This window comes from Oncorhynchus clarkii, chromosome 13 (assembly GCF_045791955.1).
Source record: "Oncorhynchus clarkii lewisi isolate Uvic-CL-2024 chromosome 13, UVic_Ocla_1.0, whole genome shotgun sequence".
NCBI classification, from domain to species: domain Eukaryota; kingdom Metazoa; phylum Chordata; class Actinopteri; order Salmoniformes; family Salmonidae; genus Oncorhynchus; species Oncorhynchus clarkii.
This window is the reverse complement of record NC_092159.1, coordinates 46,480,819-46,502,103: the sequence shown is the minus strand read 5'-3', so window position 1 is coordinate 46,502,103 and position 21,285 is coordinate 46,480,819. Positions and strand designations below refer to the sequence as shown.

Below are 21,285 nucleotides of genomic sequence, written 5' to 3'. Positions count from 1 at the left end.
GTGTCAGTGAACAGCTGAGGGATGGGGCTGTAGGAATGTAACCACTCAAATTCATAGACAAAGCTACGAATGCAAGGACCATGATAACTTTTTTTAGTTTTAACCATGTTTCGAGGCCAATTGTTTTTTTACGTTTACTTTGAACTTTAGTTATATTCTTTAAGAATCAATAGGTAAACTAAATGTAGCAAAGTAAAAAAAAATATATTTAATAGTAGACAAATTCTCATGAGTCAACGGTTGCAGTTTAGAAAGCCATCTTTATTGCAATAATACCAACAATTCACAACTCATCAAGATGTCATTTTTTTCAGAGCTGCAGAGAAAATAAACAGTACAAAATTGAGATTTCTTTTTTTGCTTCCAAGTGCGAGAGAGAGTGATCCTTTGTCTGTTATCCATCATTAATAATAACAAATTCCTCACTTCCCAGCAGTGTGAGCAAAAAAGGCAACCCTGAGCACAGCCTGCAGGGGTCAGTTCACCCAGACCTAAAGCACCTTCACTCATCTACCTCCCTCAACCACCCCTATACCCCACCAAGCAGTGCTCTGAGAATACAGCGTGTTTGTGAGTAATAAACTACCCCACCACCCCGTAACTGTCGCCCTGCGCATCAATAAAAACATTGATAGTAGTAAAGAAATATGTGGATCCAGGTAATAACAACCTTGAACAGTAGAATTTGACTGTAAGGCTTTAGTGTGTTGGCATGAATACATAGGAGCCTGCAGTTCCTCTGAATTTGTATTTTCTTGTTTGAGGTGCATCTGCCATCTATCAATGTCTTCAATTTAATGCACCAGTGGTCTATCATTTCTAATCCAGAGTCACACATCTCAGTGCAAAAATAAGACAATTCAGCACAAATCAAATGTTTGTACATTAATGCGTTTCTCTAATTCTGTGTGTGCTTTTTGTGCGTCTATAGATGTATTGTTTTCTTAAAGCCCAAAAGCATATTCATGTTCTAAGTACTATCCGCAGCTAAATTAATACGGTACAATTGAGCACATAAACCTCCATTATAAACTGAGGTGAGAGCGAGCGAGAGCCATAGACGTGTAGTACTTTCATACTTAACCATTATAAAAACTACAGCATAAAATACAAATCTATAGATTGCGATATTACTTTGGTCCCCTTCGAGTAATCCTTCTTCATTTATTTATATTCATTTCGTTCGTTCTTGCTTCAGTTAGAAAAAGGGCCCAAAAAGACTATTTCTAATGGAATGTTTCCTTACAAAAATATCATTCATTTTTATTTTTTTCCCAGAGAATGAAGCAGGAGAAAATCAATTTGGCCCACAAATTTGTATGAGTTATGACAGTATGGTGATTGTCTGAAGTACTGTTGTATTGGCTTGTATGGAATATAAGTGTACATAGATTGTCAAGTCTCCCATTAAAGAGAGACTGAGGTTTGGCTGTGAAGTATATTTACTGCCTCTAAATCATACAGTATCATGTGTGTCCACCTGTAAGTGCATGCGTTACTTTAAGTGGTATGTGTGGGTTTGTGTGTGTTGTACGACTGTTGCAGTTCCATCCTATGGACAGAAGGGAACACTGTGGCTGTTCATTCAGGCTTGGGCTCAGGGGTCTCGCTCTTGGGCTCGCTCTCCTCGTCGCTCTCAATGCCTGCGCGGCTGACAATGCGGCGCATGGTGAAGGGGAGGTCCCCACGCCTGGAACAGAGACGGTAGAGATCAGTGATTAGGGCAGAGAGATCATGACAGGGGCACAGCACATACCATGGAAGAGTCATGGAGGGCCCCCCCCCAAAAAAGTCCCTCTGTGGAATGTGATTAAAACATGCATTGTAAATGCAAGTATGCTGTGTAGGGTGCTAGTACAGACGGCTTCATTTACAACCGAGTTCAGTGCGTCAGCATTTAGTCCGGTTGGGTAATGGAGGTGTACGTACCTGAGCTTGCTCTTGAGGGTGCTGACCTCGCGGTTCATGGCATCGGCTGACTCGGAGGCGTCCTCCAGCTCCCTTTGCAGTTTCCTGCGGTTGGCGTTGGCTCTCTGGGCCTCCTCCTCAGACTCCTCAAGCTGCCTCTTCAGCTGCTTCATACGAGAGTTCAGCTTGTCCGACTGCGTACACACACACACAAGCATTAGCGTCAAGTACCAAGGTGGATGCTACATATAGGTGGTGGATAGGTTGAGATCCAAGACAATGTAAAGTACAAAGATGGTGTGAAAGCTTTATATAAATGTACTCCATTAAATCATTCACATACTTTCAAAATAGAGTCACACAGGGGGAAATAGAGACTAAGTTTGCTGGTGTAAAGCTGTTGGGCTTGTGTTGAAACTTGTTTGAGTCCTGACCTGGTCTTTGTACTGCTCTGTGTTGCGTCTCTCGTCGTCCACCGCGAGGACGACCTCCTTTAGCTTCTTCTCTGTGCGGCGCACCAGCTTGGACGCCTGCTGCCTCTCCCTGTGGAAAGAAACACCTGGGTCACATGGACAGGCTGAAACGTCTACTTAGCTTGTGGGATTTTCACCATCTGATCTCACCCATGCTGCAATTTCAGTTATTTTTTGCAGTATGGAGAGCACAGGAGATGCGGGATATCTGAGGGAGGATGCAGGTGGTCTAAGGTCAGGCTCAGACCCCCTCACCTGGTCTCGATGTCCACCTGCTCCTCCAGCTGGGCGATCTTGGCCTCCAGGGCGGCAATAGTGGCCTTGTACTTGGACTTGACAGTTCCTTCCAGCTCCTGCAGCTTCAGCTTCAGCTCCTTGTTCTGGCGCTCCAGCTGGGAGCGGGCCCCCTCCAGGCGCTGGGAGGTACTGCGCTCTGCCGTCAGCTCCACAGTCATCTGGTCAGTCTGACAGAGACAGGGGGTTAAACTGCCTGACCCACCTTATCATTAGAAGTACACTATCCCAGTCTGTACACATGGGACATGAAAGTCAATTGCCGTCCTTGGCTGTCCTACCTGCAGCAGAGCTCTCTTCAGCCTATCGTTGACCAGCTCAGTGTTACACTGCTCCTCCTCCAGCTCCTCCTCTAGCTGTGCAATACGAGCCTCCAGTCTCCTTTTCTCCTCTGCAATCAGAGCACTGAGGGGAAGAGGAAAGGTGGGAAAGAAAGGAGATAAGAGAGCAAGGGAGAGACATTTTGGGTCATTAGAAGCAGAGATAAACAGCAGGTTATGAAAGAAAATAAATGGTTCCTACTTCTTGGCGGCCTGGTTGTTGATCTCATCCTGCAGCTCGTCTCTCTCTTGCTGGGCCTGTCTCTTTACACGCTCTGCAGAAGCCAGCTCCTGGGGGGTGGGGTGTCGGTGTATGTGAGAACCAAAGCGTGTACGTGGGAGTAGGCCAAATCCTAACTTGAGAAGCTCTCATAACTAACTACCTTTCCACATTAATCACGATTCCAGTGGAGGATTTGTGCAAATACAGTTTCACAGTAGGATTTATAAATAGTTAGAAGTAGGTTTTGTATTGTTTGGGAGGGCGAGGTGTCTGGTGAGAATAAAACGAGAGACTAGTGTGAGATGGTCAGGTGAGGGGCAGCAGCAGCGCCGACTGACCTCTGTCATCTGGATCATGTCGGCCTCCATGCTTTTGAGCTTCTTCTCGTTCTCTTTGGCCTGGGCCATGATCTCATCTCTGGACATACGAGTGTCCTCCAGCTCCCTCAGCAGCTCCTTCATCTGGGCCTGGTGGAGAGGGAGAGGTTCAAAGCATATTTCAAGCAAACTATTCACAATCTGCATGCATCTTGATTAGAATGTGGTCATGGTATAAAAACATACTAGTCAGAAGCTGGTGATAATGTAATTGGTTGTTACCTGGAGCTTCTTAAGCTGTTTGAGGGCCTCATCACGGTTCTTGTTGGCCATGTCGATGGCTGCCTCCAGCTCCTTCAGGTCCAGCTCCAGCTTCTTACGGGCTGCCACGGCAACAGATCGCTGCTTCCTCTCATCCTCCAACTCCAACTCCATCTCCCGCACCTGAGGACCAGAGAGATTCAAGCTTTCAATCACTGGACTACATGTCCCATCATGCAGTGGACAAATGACACCTTAAGGAACCACTACCTACAAAGTCAAACCTGTAGCTACTAGTGTACCTGTTTGACCAGTTGTCTCTTCTTCTCCTCGCCCATCTCATCTCGTCCTGCCAGGTCTCTCTCGTACTGGGCCTTCATGGCCTGCATGTTGACCTCCAGACGCAGCTTGGCGTCCTCCGTGGCCTGCAGCTCGTCCTCCAGCTCCTCCAGCTGAGTTCTCATCTCCTCCAGCTGCTGATCCATGCCACGCTTGGACTTCTCCAGCTCGTGTACCTGAAGGAGAATAGTAGAGATTGTGATGAGAAATAGGAATTTGGGACCAGTATGAAAAGAGGATTTGAATTGATTTCTACCTAGAACAATTCAACCACCCCCTAGGCTGTCTTACACTCTTGCCAACGTCATCCTTGGAGGAGACCAGGTCCTCCATCTCAGCACGGAGCAGCTTGTTGGCGCGGTCCATCTCATCCTTCATGTCACGGAGGGATTCCAGCTCGCGGGTCAGAGCCAGGGTCCGGGTCTCCTTTTCCCTGGCCTCAGCCTCAGCCTTGTCCCTCTCCTCAGCATAGCGGCATGAGATGGTCTTCTCCTCGGCCAGCATCTAGAAGTAAAATGGAGGAATGTCATACTATACTTCAAGACACAGATTTTTCCCTGATAGTTACAGATCTTCAGAATCTTCATGCGAGTAAAGTACATCTCTGGTTTAATAAAAAAAATTTAAAAAATTTAAACACAGGCCTGATGGAAACGGCAAATCTGTCAACTCAAAATACACTAGACAAGATGTGATCTTTTTGTGTCTAAAATTAAATTCTGCGAGAAATGGTGAAACACCTTTATGCACAAATATTGATATAGTAACCATCATATCGAAGTAAACTTGGAGTAATGCGATGACATGTGTGGTCCTCCCACTACGACTCAGGAAAGCATACAGTTTACTAGGTTAGATTAAATAAGTTAGGATGAATTGCACAGGGTGGTGAAAGTGCACAGTAATGAGCTTGATGCTCCTTTCCAATAAATATTGAGGGTCTTACTCTTATTCTGACATGGTCAATGCAAGGCTGCCATTTAACAAATAAAAACCTTTACTTATGTCCATAACCTTTTTGTAGGTAGCTTACACACACACTGCATCTGCGAGCTGTAGGCTAAAGCACCCATATCAAGGCCAGAGCAGTCACATTTGTTATAGAACACCCCCCCCAAAAAATGAGGACAAAACCATTAGTTGAAATGCCAAGGAAACCCATTTAAAGGAACTTTCTTGGTTTCCCTCGGTACATGGGCATTTACCCACAAAAGGTATTTTTATGTGCACTACGTCATCACCTATAGCCTTTTATTCACAACAAGTCAATTTGGTGGAAACATCTCTGCTGGTAAAATGCATATATTGTTTTTATGCAGATTTTTGAATATTTGCATGAAAATCTGTCACCAATTGGATGGAAACCTAGCTAGTGTTACTACTAACCTGGTCAAACTTCTTCTGCTTCTTCTCCAGGTTGGTTACGATCTGTCTGAGGTGGTCCTGGTCCACCACCATGTCGTCCAGCTCCTGCTGCAGACGAGTCTTGGTCTTGTCCAGTTTCTCAAAGGCACTGCACTTCTCCTCCATCCGCTGGCCGAGCCCCTCCAGGTCCCTCTGCAGCCTCTTCTTCCCCTCCTCCGCGTTTTCCAGACAGCCCGCTTCCTGCTCAGACTTCTTCTTAATCTCTGCCAGCTATAGGGGAACACCGCTTGTCACTCAAACATTCTGTGGTGCGGTTTATGGTTCTAGTGATGTGTTGACCAAAAACATTCTAATAGCACATTTGCATCAATCCAATTTTAAGGTGTATGTTGCTGCAAGTGTCTACCTGAGCCTGCACGGTGAGCAGCTGCTTCTCCACGTTCCTCTTGCCCTCCTCCTCCTCCTCCAGCTGTTCTCTCAGAGTGTTCTGTTCATCCTCCAGCTGACGCAGACGAGTGCCCATGGACAGCTTCTGACGAGTCTCCTCCTGGAGCAGCTCCTGTAGGTAGAAGAGAAAGACTGGCACAGTTATAGCAGCTTAATGACTGAGCTTCTACAACCATGACAAAACTAGTGCAATATTGAATACTTGGATCTGTTGTCGTCTATGGAGTACTATACCTGCACATCCTGCAGCTGAGACTCCACAGAAGAGCAGTCCTTGGACGCTTTGATGGACTTACCCTCCACCTCACTGAGCAAGCCATTGACCGTCTCCAACTCAGCCTGGGGAGGAACACAAGAACCAAAACAGTCATCAACATGGGCCTTCCAGCTAGTGTACAGGCCATATGCGCCAAATCGTGCCTGAAAGGAGATTAATAGTACTGTACCTGCATCTTGGCCACTCTCTCTGCCAGCTCGATCCTCTGGCGCTCGCTCTCTCCGTGTTTGACCTGTAGCTCTTGGACCTGGCCCTCAGCCTTCTTCCTGCGGTGCTCAGAGTCTCCCTTCCCCTGCATCAGGGTCTGCAGCTCAATGGCCAGCTCGTTACGCTCACTCTCCAGGGCCTGCTTAGTCTTGTCCACCGATACCTTGTTCTGTTAGGGGAGGGCAGAACACCAGGGGTCAGTGCATGTACAGATACTGTAATGCACAGGAATTCGAGGGTATATCTATATCTCTCACTCACTCTCTTGGCCTGCTCCAGTTGCTCGTTGAGCTCGTCGAAGGCCTGGCTATGTTTCAGTCTCATCTCCACCACCTGCTGCTCGTGGACCTTGCCTTCATCCTCTAGAACCTTCTTCAGCTGGTTTACCTCAGTTTCACGCTTTGTCCTGACAGACAGAAGTAGAGAAACGAAGGAAAGAGGGAATTGGAAATTGTCAGATTGTGAGCTAAGCTAAATACTGGGAAACAAGGAACATAACGGAATTTGAGTCTGAGAATTGTCATCAACTCATGAAATCATTTTTCTAGAAGGTCAACATGAAGGCATCTAAATAGCATCCACTATGTGTCATCTTATTTCACAATAAACCAGTTTCATTGAAACACAGTAGCCGACTACATAACTGATCTTCTCCGGGTGTCAGTACCTGAGCTCTTGCTGGGCAGCGGTGGAGTCCAGTGTGTCCTCAAGCTCAGTCTTGAGGGCCTCCAGCTCCTCACCCAGGTCCCTGCGGTTCTTCTCAGCCTTGGTGCGTGCGGCCCTCTCTAGCTCCAGGTCCTCCTGCAGCTCAGATAGCTGGGCTTCCATCTCCCGGATCTTCTTTTGGGCCAAGTTCTTCTGGGCTGCCTCCTCCTCAATCCTGAGGGGACGAGAGGGAAAATGGAGGGTGTAATAACATTCATTATGCCATGAAAATACAATTTACAGAGTGATCACACTAAAGTCATTGTATGTATGCATGTGATTGCAGAGATCTTGTAGAGATCCCACCTGGCCAGGGCTGCCTGCAGCTCCTCCTCCTTCTTGGCCAGCTGGGCGCGGAGCTCAGCGATCTGGGCCTGCAGCTCAGCTATCTGGTCAAGGAGATCAGTAGAATCTCCCTCCAGCTTACGCCGGTTCTTCTCCAGCTCCTGACGGCCCTTCTCCTCCCTGCGCAGGCGGTCTAATAGATAAGGAGAAAGTGTTAAGTAGGATATAAGAGCAACTTGGTCAACATGGTGTGTGCTCCACCTACCCTCTAGGTCAGTGATCATGGCCTCGTGTTTGTTCTTGAGTTTCTGAAGGCTCTTGGACTTCTCCTCCTCCTCAGTCAGGTTAGAGGTGAACTCAGAGATACGCTCCTCCATTAGCTTTTTCTCCTGTGGGACACAGACAAACAGGAGTTCACAACACAATTCTATCCATCCATACAACCGTCTGCCCATTGGTTGTGTACGGACCTTCATGAGTTTGTTGTTCTGGTCTTCAAGAACCATGACGTCCTCCTCAATCTTCTTCAGCTTGGAGTCTGTGGTCACCTTCTCCAGCTGCAGCCTCTGCCTGGCAGCCTCCTCCTCATCCAACTGCTGCTCCAGGTCCTACACACACACACAGGAGGGGAAAGAGTTATTACATTGTGTACCTGCCATGCTGCACACAAAGTGTGTTGGTTTGTGTGTGTGTCCTCACTGTGATGTTCTGCTGCATCTTCTTCTTCTCGGTCTGCAGATGTGTGGCTCTCTCCTCCTCTTCCTCCACTCTGGCCTCCAGGTCATGAAGGATCTCCTCCAGCTCCTGCTTCTTAGCGGCCAGACGGGCTCTCATCTCCTCAGCCTCGGCACACAACTCTGTCTCAGCCTGCAGCTGCTCCTGCAGGGCCTGCTTCTCCGCACTCAACTGGGGGAGACAGAGACAATATGGTGTTATGGGTTCATGAATGCATTTTCAAGTAAGCTTGAGCAATTATTGTTTCATTATAAAATGATCAACATGTCACTTCAGGGCTGTTTCAGTGATGAGGGCCTCCATCTTACCTGGTGCTGTTTGACCTCCATCTCCTGCAGCTGAATCTCAGCATACTCCTGCCTCTCCTTCACCTTGCTCAACTCATCATCCTTGGCCTGCATCTCCTCCTCCTGCCTGCTCACCTGCAGCAGGGGCTTCACCTGGGGAGGGGGACAGAGGAGAAGAGGAGGAGAAGAGAAAAGGCAGTTATACGCCAGTATTCCCCTGGGGTTTGGCTGAGTTGAGTAGCATTGTATAGGAACAACATTAGCATAAGTATAATGTGTACCTTGGTGAAGAGTCTCCACCACTGCCAGTTCCTGAGTTTGAGGTAGGCAGAACAGTTCCTCTGGATCACCTTCATGGCAGTCAGCTGCTGCTGTCTCCTGGCAAAGGCCCTGCAGAGCAAGCAGAGAGAGCGAAAAACACTTTGGTATCGTCCAAATACAGTTATAAGACATGAATCAGAACGTTTCCACTGCAGCCATATGATAGACAGTTGGAGTCAGGGGGTCTCCTTACTTGCGGGCCACGTAGCCTCTGCACCAGGCCTGGAAGCTGATGATGACGTCAGTGATCTTCATGTCTCTCTCCTCCTCCAGGTGAGCCAGCACTCCAGCCCTGAAGAACACCTTACTCTGACCAATCCTGAACAGGTTGGGATCCAGCTCCAGGCTTTTGATCTGACAGAAGGAGGGTGAGGTATACAATCAGCTAAACTGACAATATTCATCTCTTCATTCTGAATGAGTGACAATGTTGTAGAACAAGATAATAATGCCCCTCTCTTACCATGAGCACACAGGCCTGTTTGCCATCCATGAAGCCCTTGGGGATGGAGTTGGGTGTGAGGATCTCATACCTTATAGAGAGACAAAAAGGTATATGCATGGGATCATCAGTTGGACTCAACTCACTAAAAGCAACATACACAGCATGATGCAACAACAATATGAGGTTACAGACATATTTGTATACAGCCACAATGGGAGTGTTCACGGTACCTCTGTCTGAACTCCTGGAAGACGATACGGTTGGGGAAGCCCTGTCTGCAGATACGGATCCCCTCCAGAACACCATTACACCTCAGCTGGTCCAGAACCAGGTGGGGATCTAGTTTACCAGCCTGTAGGGGAGGGAAGAAAGGGAACATGTTTAGATGTGTAAATAAAAAAGCTGCCAAGATTCCACTAACATAAGCTGTGGGTGCCTCTGTTGCGTATTGTGTTCGATGGCATCTTGAGAGAAACTATTGTTTGGATGTTTTCACTGGTGGAGTTGATCTACTGGTACCTTCTTCTCGTGGTTGGGGATGATGCAGCGGACGAAGTTGGGGTTGGTGTTCCTCAGAGTGGCCATGAGCTTGGACAGCTGCTCCTTGTAAAGCTGGCCCACCGTGCGGAACATGCCCTTACGGGTCTTAAAGGCACCAGGCATCTCAGACATCCCTGCAACCTTATCCAGACCCACGATACGATCCACTGAGAGGGGGAAGACAGAAGAAAAAGAGGAGGAGAAAGGGTGACGTGAGATAAGAGGCTTTCACATTTTTTAATATCTAAACCAGGCAAACTCCACACAGTGAAAACAAACCACAACATAAAACACATGAGGCAGAGTATAATGGTGATGGGGGTGATCCCATCTCTACATGGGGGATGGTGAGAGATGGTGACAGGTTCAAAACCAGTGACACCACAATACTGGGTCAATGCAGAGAGGACAAATACAGTAGGAAGGGGGATTTGGGGAATGAGAGGGGTCAAAATGCCAGTGAAGCGTGGGGTAGGAGGGAATCACACTAGAATGAGACGCAACTCGATGCAGTGAGTGAAGTGTGTGTGTGTGTGTATATACACGTAACTGCTTACACTATGCCACCATCTTAAATATGTCAAATGTGTGGTGCGAACCGACATACTATGTGGAAATCAATGTTTTGTGACAAACTGTGCATTTACGGGCATGTTTGTATTGGTGACGACGGAACCAAACCCATGCAGTATATACCCATTGCTGCAGTACCCATGAGCAACACCAGGGGTCCCAAACCACACTATTACACAGAGGGAGAGAAGGAGAGTCCAATGAAAGAGCAACAAGTAGTAGATCTCACTGCACACAGAGCTGGGGGGAGGGGGGGACGGTCATTACAACCCCTTGTAAATATATATGGTATATCAACATTGAACCACAGGGAAAACAGGGTATGAAGACAGGATAAAAACATAGGCAGTTGATGCTGAGAAGATGGAAAGGTTCATATTAGTGTGAACAGAAGGATGAGCAGAATTGGAGTAAATAAAGGAGACAAAAGAAAAAAACAGTCACCTGAATCTGAGTGGAGAAAAGGAAAACGCTGATAAAAATAGGCTCTCTGAGACCTCTGTACCTCTGAGACCCAGTAAGAGGGAGAATAACAGACGAAAACGGGTCGTACAGAGGAGCAGATGGATAGAAACCAAAACAGAGTGATCGGTAAGAACAAAGGTCCAGACACCAGACATTGGATACGAGACGAGAGAGAAAAGTGGATATGAGACAGGAAGAGACCCTTCACTGAAAACATAGCAGCAATTCCCAGCATGAAGGTTAATCCACTCAAGTCTGTTCTTCTTACTGGTTGCTAACTCTCATCATTGGCTGCACTCACCATCCTTCCACAGTTCAGACACAAACTTGTCAGTGGACTGGTTGAGCAGCGTGGCCACATTGTCGTTCAGAGGGTCCATGTTCTTCATCAGCCACTCGTCAGCCTTGTAGTCCACCTGAGGAGACGGCACAACATATATAGACAATAGTATTACACAAGGTTTGCCTGTGACATGATGTCCAAGGGCACACAGTTTAAGCAGAGTCTAAGCTTCGCCTTCATTACTGGTCTGTTTACCTTCCCGGCGTAGTGAATGATGCAGAAGTCAGCCTCATCTTTCAGTTTCTTGGGCTTGTGGAACTTGGAGTGGGTGCCCTGCTCCTGCAGGACCTTCTCCACAAAGCTCTTGTCAGTGGCTTTGGGGAACCAGCACTCCTCATCCAAAAGGGCCAGGATACCAGGGGGGCTAGCCTGAGGGAGAGCAGAGAACAAGGCTTACAGAGAGACCAGGGAGCCTGGAGGTGCAGCATAGCATGGGACCTAACTGAAAGAGATGGAGGGGGAAGAGAAAGGGAGGTGGCAGGTGGAGAGATATGGGAGAGGATTGGGAGAAAGGGATGAGACTGTAGGAAGTGAGAGGTTAAAAGGGAGTTACATACAGGGAAGGGTGGAGTGAGAAAGGGAGTATACAGTACATGATTAAAGGTAGGGAGATACAAAGGGTCAGAGGGGTAGACTCACAGGCTTCTCAATCAGGTCGATGCAGGGCTGCAGGTCCAGGCCGAAGTCGATGAAGCTCCACTCGATGCCCTCCCTCTGGTACTCCTCCTGCTCCAGGATGAACATGGTGTGGTTGAACAGCTGCTGCAGCTTCTCGTTGGTGTAGTTGATGCACAGCTGCTCAAATGAGTTCAGCTAGAGGAGAAAGAAAATCAGATGCATTCACCATCATGAACAAAAACTAAGAGGCTCAAGTGTATTTGTCCCCTTTTCCTAATCTGCAGTGATGTGAAAGAACTAGACAGGTGAAAACAGATTCCCTGTAGGCATCCACCCCCATTCTGTCTTACTAGATAAGTGGAGATGGCGAGAGAAGAGGAAATCGCTTTTAACAAATATACCCTCTGGGTCTTACTCAAGACATTGTAATCGCGTTTGTCTTTCCCCCACTCCAGTTTACCTCAAAGATCTCAAAGCCAGCGATGTCCAGGATGCCGATGAAGGAGGCTCCCTGTCTCTTGGTCTTGTCCAGGGCCTTGTTGATCCTCATCACCAGCCAGCGGAACATCCTCTCGTAGGTGGCCTTGGCCAGGGCCTCCACTGCAAACTCAGCCTGTTCCTGGGTCTGGGCCTTCTGCACGTAGTCCCTGCCCACCTTGATACGAGGGGACAGGATGGCACGGGTGAAGTCTGTCACACTCATGCCCATCAGGTGGCACACCTTCTGAGCAGCTATGACAGGGCAGGATGGGGGACAGAGAGATGAGAGTTAGTGTTGAGAGGGAGGGACCCCCCCAGGGAATAACAGTTTGATGCCTACAGCAGTGCATGGAACTAGACTTTGAAACAAAAAATAATTCTGGTGGACTGAAAAGTGTATAATCTGCTGGTCAGTAGTGTAATTGACAGATACTAGGATCTCCTTGTCATGATCAAACCAGCCCACGTAAAGGTTTGCTGTACCCGTGTCGTCAGGCATGGAGGCCTGGTCTGAATGGCGCTCCTTCTTAAAGCTCATGTTGCCCAGCTGGAGCACGGAAGACACCACCTTCAGCAGACCTGCATGAGGAGTCCAGAGGTTAGAGTCACACCCCCCCAAAGTAAACCAGTGAGAGGGTAGTGTGTCCCGTCCTCCCCCTCACCAATCTGCTCATCCTCTGGAATGCCCATGATCCTAAAGGCCTCCAGGGTCTCGGTGAACAGGTCCTTATCTTGCTGGCCAGGGATGGTCACGTTTCCATTGACCAGGAAGCGGTAGTTGTTGTAGCCCTCCAGACACAGCTCGGCTGAGGGGAGCACAGAGTTATTACATCCGATATGCAGTTAGCAGTACTTGATAAAGGTGATAACGAAGGAGGCTTACAACGGAGTTTGTCTCCAGCACCAGTGAGCATGTAATAGAAGACATGGAAGGTCCTCTCGTCTTTGGCCTGGCGGATGGCACGGGACTTCTCCAGCAGGTCTGGTGGTTAGACCGTCAAGGAGCCACTCATTCAGACTGGATTGTGAGCTTCTACTGGCCGGGGCAAGTGTGTGTGACTTACTAGTTTATTGGAAAGACTAACAGAGAGATGTCTGGAGTTAGTCTATAGATTTGAAGTGTAGTTTAAGGCATTTTTATTTAACTAGGCAGTTAAGAACAAATTCTTATTTACAACGAAGGCCTACACCGGCCAAACCCTAGCCTGGATGACGTTGGGCCAATTGTGAGCCGCCCTATGGGACTTCCAAACACGGCTGGTTATGATACAGCCTGGATTCGAACCAGGGTGTCTGTAGTGACGCCTCTAGGACTGAGATGCAGTGCCTTACACCGCTGCGCCACTCAGGACCCCAAATTATTGTATATTTCAAATGAGGGAGTGAATTTCATTGTGGTTAACATAGTATGAAGGATACAGGTTTCAATGTTGGCCCCCACGATGTATCCGTTGACGTCGAAGTTAATCCTGATGAATTTTCCCTGGGAGAGAGAGAACATAGTGAATGACTAAGGAAGCAGGAAATACTTATCCAACAGAAAAAATACATAAATTGAAGTCAAACCACAAGCATCACTAAGAGATTTAAAAAAAGGTCTTACGAATCGAGATGAGTTGTCGTTCTTGACAGTCTTTCCGTTACCAAAGGCCTCCAGGATGGGGTTAGCTTGCAGCAGCTGCTTCTCCAGCTCACCCTAGAGGACAAACACAGAACCGCTCCATCAACCAATGACTTTATCCCATTGGATTCTTTAAACCACCACCTCCTTATAAGGACACATCTAGATTAGTGCAAATTCTATAGTGACACTAACAGGACATGCCATTTGTCCTTTCTCAGCAGTGGGCTCAAACTGTGAATACCTTTGGTGATTCCAATGGATGATTCGTAGTCATGCACTGTGAGAACTACAGTCATCTGCTTTAAATTTACTTTAGTTTCACTTAATTATGAGGATTTCAGTTGCTTAAACATTTGATGTGTTTGGATGTTACCTTTTAACACCCATCATTTAATCATAAGTCAAAAGATAATTCACACAACTGCATTACCTTACTTATGGAGAAAATAAAAAAACTGCATGCAGACCATTGAAAATCACGACACACGGGAACATACACAAGTCCACAATACCCCACACACAGCGCAGTGTTAGTGCCCACACCTTGACACCCAATGGACAACCCTGTGGCCCTCATCAGTAACCCTTCACCCAGAGTAACCCCCAGACCCCATGCAGAGCACTGACTGTCAAGATTCACTACACCGACATGAAGTATACACAACCCCTACAGCCAGAAATCTGTACATAGTTCACACTGAGCTCTACTTCAGACTGTTGTACAGGTGGATCCATGCACATGACTCCATCTAAAATGCCATTAGTAATACTACAGTGAACTTCCAATTTTAAAAGGATCTAATGCATGGACAGGAAAGCCTACTGATAACCTTCAAGAGTCTGCTACAGCTGAGGCGGTGTCAACATGTGAGGAGCTTGGCGCATATTGGGTGGAAATCACTTCAATCCACCCAATAAAAATACAGACTTGCACTAATATTCTTACATAGCATAGCAGTTAAGAGGTTGCTGGTTCGCATCCCCGAGCCGACTAGGTGTAACATTTGTCAGTGTCCCCTTGAGCAAGGCACTAACACTAATTGCTCCTGTAACTCTTCCTGGATAAGAGTGTCTGCTAAAATGACTCAAAATGTTAAAAATGAAGCTGCTATAGTAGTGGCTTTGTCACTGTTATCAATCTGAGGAGCTCACTGAACCTTTTACCCTGAATCTTCAAGGACAATGTTAGTGTAAAACCAATCCCTAACTAATCCTATACATTACACCACTATCAGGCTTTAAACAGTAGTAAGGAGCAGGGAATAATGATATGATTGACTGGTATGAAGCATCCCCAGTGAACGAACACACACTTATACAACTAGTCCACTGGCGTCACGATGCACACAGCAACTCAGTGAGTTTGTCCAGAGATCTTTAAAATGGTGTGGACAAAGAGTGAGAAATGGAGAGGGAGCTGAGAGAACGTTGACCAGATCTCTGAACAGGCACACTGGAACACACACACACAGCAAGCAGACATGATGGAGTCTCACACACAGGTGAACGCATCAATCACACTTCTGGAACCACCAGGGGGAAACAAAGGATCAACAGCGTTACGCAAAATTCAGCCAGACTTGTCAAACTGCAGAGCTGTTTACTCATTAAACATCTTTAAACTTAGTATTTAGAAGATCAAATCAACAAAACGGGATGCGCTCTCGGTTTTGTCTGGCTGAATTCAAAATGGCAATTTCCCCTTTAATAAAGAACATTCCTTCCTCTGGACCGACACTGGTCATGTGACCTACACTTCCAAGTGACCCACTAGCCCACCACAGAGCACGCTCCAGCAGCACGGGGGAGGAGGGAGCGACAGTGCAAGAGCCAAGGAGAGGGAGGAAGGGTGTGGAGGAGGAGATCCAGAGATGTGTGATGGGAGAGGAAGGAAGGGGGTGATGGGGGGGGGGGGGTAACTCACATGTGACAGGAACGAGCTGGTCTGTTGATGGGAAAAGAGAAACACACAACCTCAAAGGAATGATAGATACAGATACTGGTCTGCTTTCAGAAAAGACCTCTCTTGAACCCTGTAGTCACAGCTGCATCTATCACAGGGGTGGCCAACTACAGCACTGCAGGGTTACATTTTGTCTCATGGCGTTAGAGTTGACCGGTGGTCACTTTGATTCAGCTCAACTGCTGGAGGAGGAATGTCAACAAAAGGAATAATATAGTCAGTCCACTGTGGTTTAGATATCACACTATGAACCAGCTACCAAGGGAGTTTAATCTACCTCCTGCAGTGCTACGGTCAGTCTTAAAGAACCAAGACTGGCCAACCCTTATTTAGAGGTCCTCTATGGCACCATAGAGCGGTGTGACTGATGTAGAAGCAGCACCTATCCAAGACCTGGAACAATATGGCGATGGCTTGACAATGATGTAATGTTAAGTACCACTGGCAAAACTATTTCTCAAACACACATACAATCACAGTACAAGTAGTTGAACATTGAGGACTCGGAAAAGCCTGGTTCCGAGCTGATAAAGGACCATAGGAAACCAGGCCCACGCAGAGTGTGAGAGCATGGTGAAGAGAAAGAAAAAAGGAATAGGAAAGAGAGTAGAGAGAAATGGAGAGGAGAGGGAATTATGAGAGAGAATAGTAGAGTAGATGACTGACCTGGTCTTTCTTGGTCTTGTGGGAAGAGGCCACATGGGCCAGATACTGAATGACCTTCTTGGTGTTCTCCGTCTTCCCAGCACCAGACTCTCCTCTGTGGAAGAGAAAAGGAAGGAGGACAGAAGCAAAAAAGTGACTTCCTTAAATCGGTTGTCAGCAATATCACACCAAACATTGATATTTCAAGGCCATGTTGAGACCAAGATTTGCTGTTCATAGAGTTGTGCTCAAGACTCACGTGCAAAGAATGGACTGGTCTTCACGGTCTGTGAAAAGAGGTGGGGCCAAGATTTTTAAAAGAGGTCCATATTACATGCATTAAGTTGGATTGAATAACATGAGGGGACAGTTGAATTCAATAGTGACAGAATAGTTTCTGCTATTACTTGCAGCCCTTCATGGGTGCTTGTGGTGCAGAGGAACTTCAGTTCCATTGTCAGAACAACTAAAGTATGTTGTTGCCAGCTGGCTTCATATAAAATGTGAATTCTACAGTGTGTATTTGCTATCTCAGGAGCACATGCACCACATTTTTGTCTCTGAAACAGGAAGCGCATTGGTCACACAGGAAATCAATATCCGGCTTCCTGTGAATGGAAAGGGTGATGCCTTTTAACCAACAAGCCACTTAACCATCCCCATACTGCACGGTAACTCCCTCCCTCTCCTCTAGAGTTAAATGACTCCCTTTACTTAAATGGGGGCCAACCATGGACTAACAAGACAAGAGGGAGTGAATGGACAGCCTGACAACACCAAACAGTACATCAAGGTAATGGGTCTGAGAAAGAGAGTACTGAGAATGTACTGCATGTAGACTACATTCCCTTACAGACTGACTAATGGCCTTTCCTTGGTTATGGAAGGCAGGAACCCTCAGAAATCAAGGCTAACGCTTCACTACTTAAATGCAGACTTTCAGATCCAAGTCTGCCTGGGAGGAGTCTGAACCGATTCCTATCTTCTAGACAAATTATCTTATTAAACATGGATGTTAAAATACTACCAATAATACTACCGTTTTACTCATTAGCCTTATCGGAATACATTTGCTAGGTTACTTACTACGATGTTGTGGTATAATAAGGACCTTGGCTTACCCTGCATCATGCTCCTGTAGGCCGTGTCAGTGATGGCATAAATATGGGGGGGCATTTCATGCCTCTTCTTGCCCTTGTACATATCCACAATCTCTTCTGAGTAGATGGGCAGATTCTTATAGGGGTTTATAACCACACAGAAGAGCCCAGAGTATGTCTGTGATACAAAGAGACACTTATTAATATTAGTTACTGAACATACATGCTCTCCTCTATCCATGTCCTGAACCAAGAACACTAGAGTCGGACTTGACTGGCCTTCTTACATTGGATTTTGGCTAGTCTTGAGATGTCACTTCAATTAAAATTCTGTCGATATCAGTGAGAGACTGCAGTAGAAATCACTCCCGACCTGCCAATGTAATAGTTTAAACTGACTGTATATTTTATAACTGATGGTCTACAGTCAAGAACAAGACTGGACAGATGTATATGGGGAGATCATAGTGAACATTATTTTCTGAATCTAACCCTCTCCAAGTCTCTCGTCAACACCAGCTCCATACTTTATTTCCCAATCTCCCTCCCTGACTACAGCCAGAGGCTGGGCTTGATCAGTCATGTTTCACAATCACCAAGACCTTCTACCAAACAGTGACATCATCTGAGGTAATTTCACCCCACCCCCTCTGTCCCTTTCATTATACCTATCTAAAGCCTCCCCTCATCTTGGTATGGGCATCTGGAGCAGCTCTCCTCCCCACTTCACTTTTGTTCATCAGCCCTCCATATTTCTATTTCCTTCCCTCTCAGCTACATTCCTGTCCTCCACTCCCCATTGCCCTTGCTTCTGGTCTGTTAGTTGTCTCAGTTGCCTCTCCCAAGGGGGGAGGTCTCAGAAGGGTACCCGGTTCAGTGGCGCACAACACGGCAGGACCCAAACCCCAAGAGGGCCAGGGTGTGTTGACTTGACCGGGTCAAAGCCCAATGTAGCAGGCACCAATTCACTCCGTCGTGGACAGAGGGATAAATGGCATTATGGGGGAACAATAATTGGAGCACGATTTACATTCCATCTCCATTTAAAACTCAACTCTGAACAGCTTTACTCCCCCCCCCCCCCCAGGAGAATATTGTTCCCTGCAGATTCCTGTTTACAGCAGTACTCCAAACACAGAAGGAGCGAGTAAGAGAGGGAAGGGAGCCAGAAAGGGAGGACTGAACATACTCGTATGTTTGGTAAACATTACAGCCTTTCATTTGGGATGACAACCTGCACATAATGGGTCATCTGACACAATTGGCTTAATGGGGCAGGAAAGGAGGACTACCTGGTTTGGAACCAGGCCAAGTCGTGACATGAGCAGACAGTGCTTTCGTAACCAGCATTAAGCAAGACCTTGGATAACAGCTAAAAATCAGCTCTCGTATGGGGGGGGGGCAAGAGTGAGTCAGGAGTGTTCACATGAACACAGAGTAATGATTGACACATGTATTATACAATGAGGTGAGGTCCTTCAATGTGCTGTAGTATCAGAATTTCTTTTTCAGGTTCTACAGGCTGGGAATATGTCATTCAGTTCAGTGTGTGCCTTGTATATAATACTCACGTAGATGAGGCCAGAGTAATATCTCTCCTTGAGGTTGTGCAGCACCGAGGCCTCGTTCAGGCAGGTGAGCTCGGCCATGTCTTCCACCTTGCTGAACTTGGGCGGGTTCATCTTCTGGATGTCGTCCTTGTTGACTTTCACCTTCTTGCCAGAGTCTGCCAGCTCCACCAGGCACTCTTCACCTCGCTCCTCCTTCACAGATCCCGCCTCGAAGCCCAGCCGCTCCGACGGCACCCACACCAGCTTCTTGGTGGCCCAGTCTGCCTGGGCCAGAGGGTTGTTGACCATGTTGCGGTCCACGTACAGGAACTTGTCTGCGTCCGTTGCCATGGTTGCTGTGGAAAGAGACCCGGAAGTTGGTTAGGGCTAGGAAATCGAGCATTTAGTTGTAGTACCAATTCTATTTAGTTAGACCGCAACCAACAAACAAACCTGACGTAAATGTGCAACAGTCCTGACATATACTGAGCCAAGTTAACAAAGACTTCTCTTAAACTACAAAGCTATATCTATCCCCAAAACAAGAATGTGGGCATGAAATTTTATTTCACCCTCGCGGCAATCTATATCCACAATACCCATGGGTTGTTCTGATCTAAAGCTAGCCACTGCCCAGAAAGTTTGTTGGGTTGTGAGTTGATGTCTGTCAGAGAGGTCTGGTCCCTGGCCATTTGCCTTGATGTAATGTCTGAGGAATGCCGGGGTCACCAATGTTTCCTCTACAACATGGAGTGCTCGGGTTAGGTCAGGTCAACATAAAACACGCTTATCTCAACAAGGCCCCACTATTCAGGCAACCGCTACAGATGCTAAATCAAATTAAAGGGCGCGCTCCCTCTCCAGCCAAGAAGGTCTCTAAAAAATCGTAAATTACAGTGCTGTGAAACTTAGTTGAAGTTGGAAGTTTACATACTTAGAACAGTCATTAAAATTTGTTTTTCAACCACTTCACAAATTCTTTGCTTGACATCATGGGAAAATCTAAAGAAATCAGCCAAGACCTCAGAAAAAAATGGTAGACCTCCACAAGTCTGGTTCATCCTTGGGAGCAATTTACAAACATTTACCACATTCAACTGTACAAACAATAGTACGCAAGTAACACCATGGGACCACGCAGTCGTCATCCCGCTCAGGATGGAGACGCGTTCTGTCTCCAAGAGATGAACGTACTTCGGTGTGAAAAGTTCAAATCAATCCCAGAACAGCAGCAAAGGACCTTGTGAAGATGCTGGATGAAACAAGTACAAAAGTACCTATATCCACAGTCAAACGAGTCCTATGTAACCGACAACCTGAAAGGCAAGGAAGACACTGCTCCAAAACCACCATAAAAATGCCAGACGACGGTTTGCAACTGCACACGGGGACAAATATCGTACTTTTTGGAGAAATGTCCTCTGGTCTGATGAAATAAAAATAGAACTGTTTGGCCATAATGACCATCGATATGCTTGGAGGAAAAAGGGAACGGCTTGTAAGCCGAAGAACTACATCCCAACCGTGAAGCACGGGGGTGGTAGAATCATGTGGGGGTGCTTTGCTGCAGGAGGCACTGGTACACTTCACAAAATAGATGGCATCATGAGGATGGAAAATTATGTGGATATATTGAAGCAACATCTCAAAACATCAGTGAGGAAGTCAAAGCTTGGTCGCAAATGGGTCTTCCAAATGGACAATGACCCCAAGCATACTTCCAAAGTTATGGCAAAATGGCCTTATGGACAACAAAGTCAAGGTATTGGAGTGGCCATCACAAAGCCCTGACCTCAATCCTATAGAGAATTTGTGGGCAGAACTGAAAAAGCATGTGTGAGCAAGGAGGCCTACAAACCTGACTCTGTTACACCAGCTATGTCAGGAGGAATGGGCCAAAATTCACCCAACTTATTGTGGGAGGCTACCCAAAACGTTTGACCCAAGTTAAACAATTTAAAGGCAATGCTACCAAATACTAATTGAGTGAATGTAAACTTCTGACCCACTGGGAATGTGATGAAAGAAATAAAAGCTGAAATCATTCTCTACTATTCTGTCATTACACATTCTTAAAATAAAGTGGTGATCCTAACTGACCTAAGACAGGGAATTGTTACTAGGATTAAATGTCAGGAATTGTCAAAAACGGAGTTTGAATGTATTTGGCTAAGG

The 21,285-nt window shown here is 46.7% G+C and overlaps 1 protein-coding gene across 2 annotated transcripts in view; it reads right to left on the bottom strand.

Annotated features, from left to right (window-relative positions):
• Positions 1–240: 240 nt before the first annotated feature.
• LOC139364894 (myosin-9-like) overlaps positions 241–21,285 on the bottom strand; it is a 31,374-nt gene continuing 10,329 nt past the window's right edge. The window contains exons 2-41 of one of the 2 annotated variants that reach the window (XM_071102098.1): positions 19,132–19,466; positions 17,582–17,738; positions 16,720–16,747; positions 16,482–16,575; positions 15,777–15,797; positions 13,832–13,924; positions 13,648–13,711; positions 13,112–13,210; positions 12,891–13,034; positions 12,712–12,807; positions 12,209–12,480; positions 11,770–11,943; positions 11,326–11,499; positions 11,089–11,203; positions 9,729–9,916; positions 9,440–9,561; positions 9,228–9,297; positions 8,958–9,118; positions 8,725–8,833; positions 8,465–8,596; positions 8,121–8,327; positions 7,892–8,029; positions 7,687–7,810; positions 7,443–7,614; positions 7,099–7,311; positions 6,693–6,837; positions 6,394–6,600; positions 6,182–6,286; positions 5,907–6,059; positions 5,522–5,770; positions 4,427–4,639; positions 4,099–4,311; positions 3,818–3,979; positions 3,557–3,685; positions 3,198–3,286; positions 2,957–3,080; positions 2,637–2,845; positions 2,343–2,451; positions 1,930–2,102; positions 241–1,690 (exon numbers count right to left, since the gene is read on the bottom strand). In XM_071102098.1, coding sequence (XP_070958199.1) covers positions 1,582–1,690; positions 1,930–2,102; positions 2,343–2,451; positions 2,637–2,845; positions 2,957–3,080; positions 3,198–3,286; positions 3,557–3,685; positions 3,818–3,979; positions 4,099–4,311; positions 4,427–4,639; positions 5,522–5,770; positions 5,907–6,059; positions 6,182–6,286; positions 6,394–6,600; positions 6,693–6,837; positions 7,099–7,311; positions 7,443–7,614; positions 7,687–7,810; positions 7,892–8,029; positions 8,121–8,327; positions 8,465–8,596; positions 8,725–8,833; positions 8,958–9,118; positions 9,228–9,297; positions 9,440–9,561; positions 9,729–9,916; positions 11,089–11,203; positions 11,326–11,499; positions 11,770–11,943; positions 12,209–12,480; positions 12,712–12,807; positions 12,891–13,034; positions 13,112–13,210; positions 13,648–13,711; positions 13,832–13,924; positions 15,777–15,797; positions 16,482–16,575; positions 16,720–16,747; positions 17,582–17,738; positions 19,132–19,461 — 5,886 coding nt within the window. In that variant the 5' untranslated portion in view covers positions 19,462–19,466 and the 3' untranslated portion in view covers positions 241–1,581. The remainder of the gene's footprint in view (positions 1,691–1,929; positions 2,103–2,342; positions 2,452–2,636; positions 2,846–2,956; positions 3,081–3,197; positions 3,287–3,556; positions 3,686–3,817; positions 3,980–4,098; positions 4,312–4,426; positions 4,640–5,521; positions 5,771–5,906; positions 6,060–6,181; positions 6,287–6,393; positions 6,601–6,692; positions 6,838–7,098; positions 7,312–7,442; positions 7,615–7,686; positions 7,811–7,891; positions 8,030–8,120; positions 8,328–8,464; positions 8,597–8,724; positions 8,834–8,957; positions 9,119–9,227; positions 9,298–9,439; positions 9,562–9,728; positions 9,917–11,088; positions 11,204–11,325; positions 11,500–11,769; positions 11,944–12,208; positions 12,481–12,711; positions 12,808–12,890; positions 13,035–13,111; positions 13,211–13,647; positions 13,712–13,831; positions 13,925–15,776; positions 15,798–16,481; positions 16,576–16,719; positions 16,748–17,581; positions 17,739–19,131; positions 19,467–21,285) is intronic. The other variant, XM_071102099.1, reaches the window with a different exon arrangement.